The sequence below is a fragment of the Phoxinus phoxinus genome (genome assembly GCF_949152265.1).
Source record: "Phoxinus phoxinus genome assembly, chromosome: 13".
Classification (NCBI taxonomy): Eukaryota; Metazoa; Chordata; class Actinopteri; order Cypriniformes; family Leuciscidae; genus Phoxinus; species Phoxinus phoxinus.
In genome coordinates this window covers 35,824,645-35,829,806 of record NC_136888.1, presented here as the reverse complement: position 1 = coordinate 35,829,806, position 5,162 = coordinate 35,824,645, and the positions used below count along the sequence as shown (strand labels likewise).

Here is a 5,162-nt window from a genome sequence, read left to right as displayed (position 1 = left end):
GTCAGAGATACGGGTCAGCTGTGTGTCAGAGATACGGGTCAGCTGTGTGTCAGAGATACGGGTCAGCTGTGTGTCAGAGATACGGGTCAGCTGTGTGTCAGAGATACGGGTCAGCTGTGTGTCAGAGATACGGGTCAGAGATACGGGTCAGAGATACGGGTCAGCTGTGTGTCAGAGATACGGGTCAGCTGTGTGTCAGAGATACGGGTCAGAGATACGGGTCAGCTGTGTGTCAGAGATACGGGTCAGAGATACGGGTCAGAGATACGGGTCAGAGATACGGGTCAGCTGTGTGTCAGAGATACGGGTCAGAGATACGGGTCAGAGATACGGGTCAGCTGTGTGTCAGAGATACGGGTCAGAGATACGGGTCAGAGATACGGGTCAGCTGTGTGTCAGAGATACGGGTCAGAGATACGGGTCAGCTGTGTGTCAGAGATACGGGTCAGCTGTGTGTCAGAGATACGGGTCAGAGATACGGGTCAGCTGTGTGTCAGAGATACGGGTCAGAGATACGGGTCAGAGATACGGGTCAGAGATACGGGTCAGCTGTGTGTCAGAGATACGGGTCAGAGATACGGGTCAGCTGTGTGTCAGAGATACGGGTCAGCTGTGTGTCAGAGATACGGGTCAGCTGTGTGTCAGAGATACGGGTCAGAGATACGGGTCAGAGATACGGGTCAGAGATACGGGTCAGCTGTGTGTCAGAGATACGGGTCAGAGATACGGGTCAGAGATACGGGTCAGCTGTGTGTCAGAGATACGGGTCAGCTGTGTGTCAGAGATACGGGTCAGCTGTGTGTCAGAGATACGGGTCAGCTGTGTGTCAGAGATACGGGTCAGCTGTGTGTCAGAGATACGGGTCAGCTGTGTGTCAGAGATACGGGTCAGCTGTGTGTCAGAGATACGGGTCAGCTGTGTGTCAGAGATACGGGTCAGAGATACGGGTCAGAGATACGGGTCAGCTGTGTGTCAGAGATACGGGTCAGCTGTGTGTCAGAGATACGGGTCAGCTGTGTGTCAGATGGAGGTGTAGTGCGGCCCGTAGGCACTGAGCCGGATCTTCTCGGGCAGGATGGTGTTGACGGGCGGGTGCTGGAGGAGCTTCCTCTGGTTCTCCTGAACCAGCCGTCTGTACCTGCGGTTGGCGACCCACACCTCACAGCGGGGGAAGAAGATCAGGCCTGTGGTCACCAGCACCACCAGACAGGTGAGCAGAGCCAGAGCGCTGAAGCAGAGGATCTGGCTGCGGGTCACCAGCGGAGTGGACACCGGGACCGGCCGGAGGAGCTTGTGGAGCGCCGGAGCCGAGAAGTGCTGAGCTTTAACTCTGGGCTTCAGCTTCAGCTTCTTGACATGAAGTTCACATGACGGGCCGGTGAATCTCGGCAGACAGGAGCAGCGGATCCCGCTAACACACCTGCCTCCGTTCAGGCACGGATTGGGCTCGCAGCCGTCCAGCTGGATCTCACAGAACACGCCGGTGAACCCAGCAGGACACAGGCATCGGCTGGCGGAGCAGGACCCTCCGTTCTGACAGCGGGAGCTGCGGACCACAGGACACGCATCATCACACGCATCATCACACGCCTCTGTCACACGCATCATCACACGCATCATCACACGCATCTGTCACACACATCATCACACGCATCATCACACGCATCATCACACGCATCATCACACGCCTCTGTCACTCGCATCATCACTCGCATCATCACACGCATCATCACACGCCTCTGTCACTCGCATCATCACTCGCATCATCACACGCATCATCACACGCCTCATCACACGGATCATCACACGCATCATCACACGCCTCTGTCACACGCATCATCACACGCATCATCACACGCCTCTGTCACACGCATCATCACACGCATCATCACACGCCTCTGTCACACGCATCATCACACGCCTCTGTCACACGCATCATTACACGCCTCTGTCACACGCATTATCACACGCATCATCACACGCCTCTGTCACACGCATCATCACACGCATCATCACACGCCTCTGTCACACGCATCATCACACGCATCATCACACGCCTCTGTCACACGCATCATCACACGCATCATTACACGCCTCTGTCACACGCATCATCACACGCATCATTACACGCCTCTGTCACACGCATCATCACACGCATCATTACACGCCTCTGTCACACGCATCATCACACGCATCATCACACGCCTCTGTCACACGCATCATCACACGCATCATCACACGCCTCTGTCACACGCATCATCACACGCATCATTACACGCCTCTGTCACACGCATCATCACACACATCATCACACGCCTCTGTCACACGCATCATCACACGCATCATTACACGCCTCTGTCACACGCATCATCACACGCATCATTACACGCCTCTGTCACACGCATCATCACACGCATCATCACACGCCTCTGTCACACGCATCATCACACGCCTCTGTCACACGCATCATCACACGCATCATCACACGCCTCTGTCACACGCATCATCACACGCATCATCACACGCCTCTGTCACACGCATCATCACACGCCTCTGTCACACGCATCATCACACGCATCATCACACGCCTCTGTCACACGCATCATCACACGCATCATCATCACACGCCTCTGTCACACGCATCATCACACGCCTCTGTCACACGCATCATCACACGCATCATCATCACACGCCTCTGTCACACGCATCATCACACGCATCATCACACGCATCATCACACGCATCATCACACGCATCATCACACGCATCATCACACGCATCATCACACGCCTCTGTCACACGCATCATCACACGCATCTGTCACGTCACGCATCATCACACGCATCATCACACGCATCATCATCACACGCCTCTGTCACACACATCATCACACGCATCATCACACGCCTCTGTCACACGCATCATCACACGCCTCTGTCACACGCATCATCACACGCCTCTGTCACACGCATCATCACACGCCTCTGTCACACGCATCATCACACGCATCTGTCACACGCATCATCACACGCCTCTGTCACACGCATCATCATCACACGCCTCTGTCACACGCATCATCACACGCATCATCATCACACGCATCATCACACGCATCATCACACGCATCATCACACGCCTCTGTCACACGCATCATCACACGCATCTGTCACGTCACGCATCATCACACGCATCATCACACGCATCATCATCACACGCATCATCACACGCATCATCACACGCCTCTGTCACACGCATCATCACACGCATCTGTCACGTCACGCATCATCACACGCATCATCACACGCATCATCATCACACGCATCATCACACGCATCATCACACGCCTCTGTCACACGCATCATCACACGCATCTGTCACGTCACACATCATCACACGCATCATCACACGCATCATCATCACACGCATCATCACACGCATCATCACACGCATCATCACACGCATCATCACACGCATCATCACACGCATCATCACACGCCTCTGTCACACGCATCATCACACGCCTCTGTCACACGCCTCTGTCACACGCATCATCACACGCATCATCACACGCATCATCACACGCCTCGTCACACGCCTCTGTCACACGCATCATCACACGCATCATCATCACACGCCTCTGTCACACGCATCATCACACGCATCATCACACGCATCATCACACGCATCTGTCACGTCACGCATCATCACACGCATCATCACACGCATCTGTCACGTCACGCATCATCACACGCATCATCACACGCATCATCACACGCATCATCACACGCATCTGTCACACGCATCATCATCACACGCATCTGTCACACGCATCATCACACGCATCATCACACGCATCATCACACGCCTCATCACACGGATCATCACACGCATCATCACACGCCTCATCACACGCATCATCACACGCCTCATCACACGCCTCTGTCACACGCATCATCACACGCATCATCACACGCCTCTGTCACACGCATCATCACACGCCTCATCACACGCATCATCACACGCATCATCACACGCATCATCATCACACGCCTCTGTCACACATCATCACACGCATCATCACACGCATCATCACACGCATCATCACACGCATCATCACACGCATCATCATCACACGCCTCTGTCACACATCATCACACGCATCATCACACGCATCATCATCACACGCCTCTGTCACACGCATCATCACACGCCTCATCACACGCATCATCACACGCATCATCACACGCATCATCATCACACGCCTCTGTCACACATCATCACACGCATCATCACACGCATCATCACACGCATCATCACACGCCTCTGTCACACGCATCATCACACGCATCATCACACGGATCATCACACGCATCATCACACGCATCATCACACGCATCATCAGACTGGATCCACGCTGCTTATTTTATCTTCAGCACAGTTCACACTCGAGTCTTTACATTATACATCATAGTATCAAAACATGCGACTCTGTTCCTGTCACCTGACAGAGCTTGAGCTTGTTTATTCGGAGTTTAAAAAGTCACTTAATATTCAGTAATATTATTGATTTGAGTGCACTGAGATGAGAACAACAACTTGATCTGAATAATGACTCTACCCAGCAAGCAATCTCCGTCTCGGGTAACTATAGACCCGGTGTAGTCCGGCTACGAGTTACACACTTCTACACAAAATAACCTTGAATTTGGTTACATGTCGTTTTTTGACATAAGACATCTAGGTGATGGCTAGTCTATTCTTGGGCTGGGTTAGACGTCGATTACATTTTCACTGACAGCCCAAATGTAGCCGTGGTTTAGCCTAGACGTGTTTCTTAAAATGCATCATGTCCTGCTGGTGTTGTCTTCTGTAGATCTGCTTTAACGCTTCATCTGAGTTGGAGTTTCAGATTAATGAAGTTTCCATCACTGATTCTGTTACTGAAGCTGCTTTGAATCGATCTGTACCGTATAAAGCGCTGTAGAAATAAACCAAACTTTATATTATGCATCTAATGCAGTGAAGTTTAGACATGTTCATGTGACGACTGTATTAGTCAGACAAAGGTTGCACACTTGATGGATTGCTCTTGATTTCGTTGTAAAGGTCAATAAGATTGATCACTGCAAACATGAGTTAATGCCAGCGCTGGATAATCTCAG

General features: G+C 52.1%; 1 protein-coding gene across 1 annotated transcript in view; it reads right to left on the bottom strand.

Annotated features, from left to right (window-relative positions):
* Positions 1-1,020: 1,020 nt before the first annotated feature.
* The window catches only part of dlk1 (delta like non-canonical Notch ligand 1), a gene marked incomplete at both ends in the record, with an annotated part of 8,008 nt that continues 3,866 nt past the window's right edge, over positions 1,021-5,162 (bottom strand). Inside the window, one exon of the mRNA XM_079632181.1 lies at positions 1,021-1,546. Coding sequence (XP_079488307.1) covers positions 1,021-1,546 — 526 coding nt within the window. The remainder of the gene's footprint in view (positions 1,547-5,162) is intronic.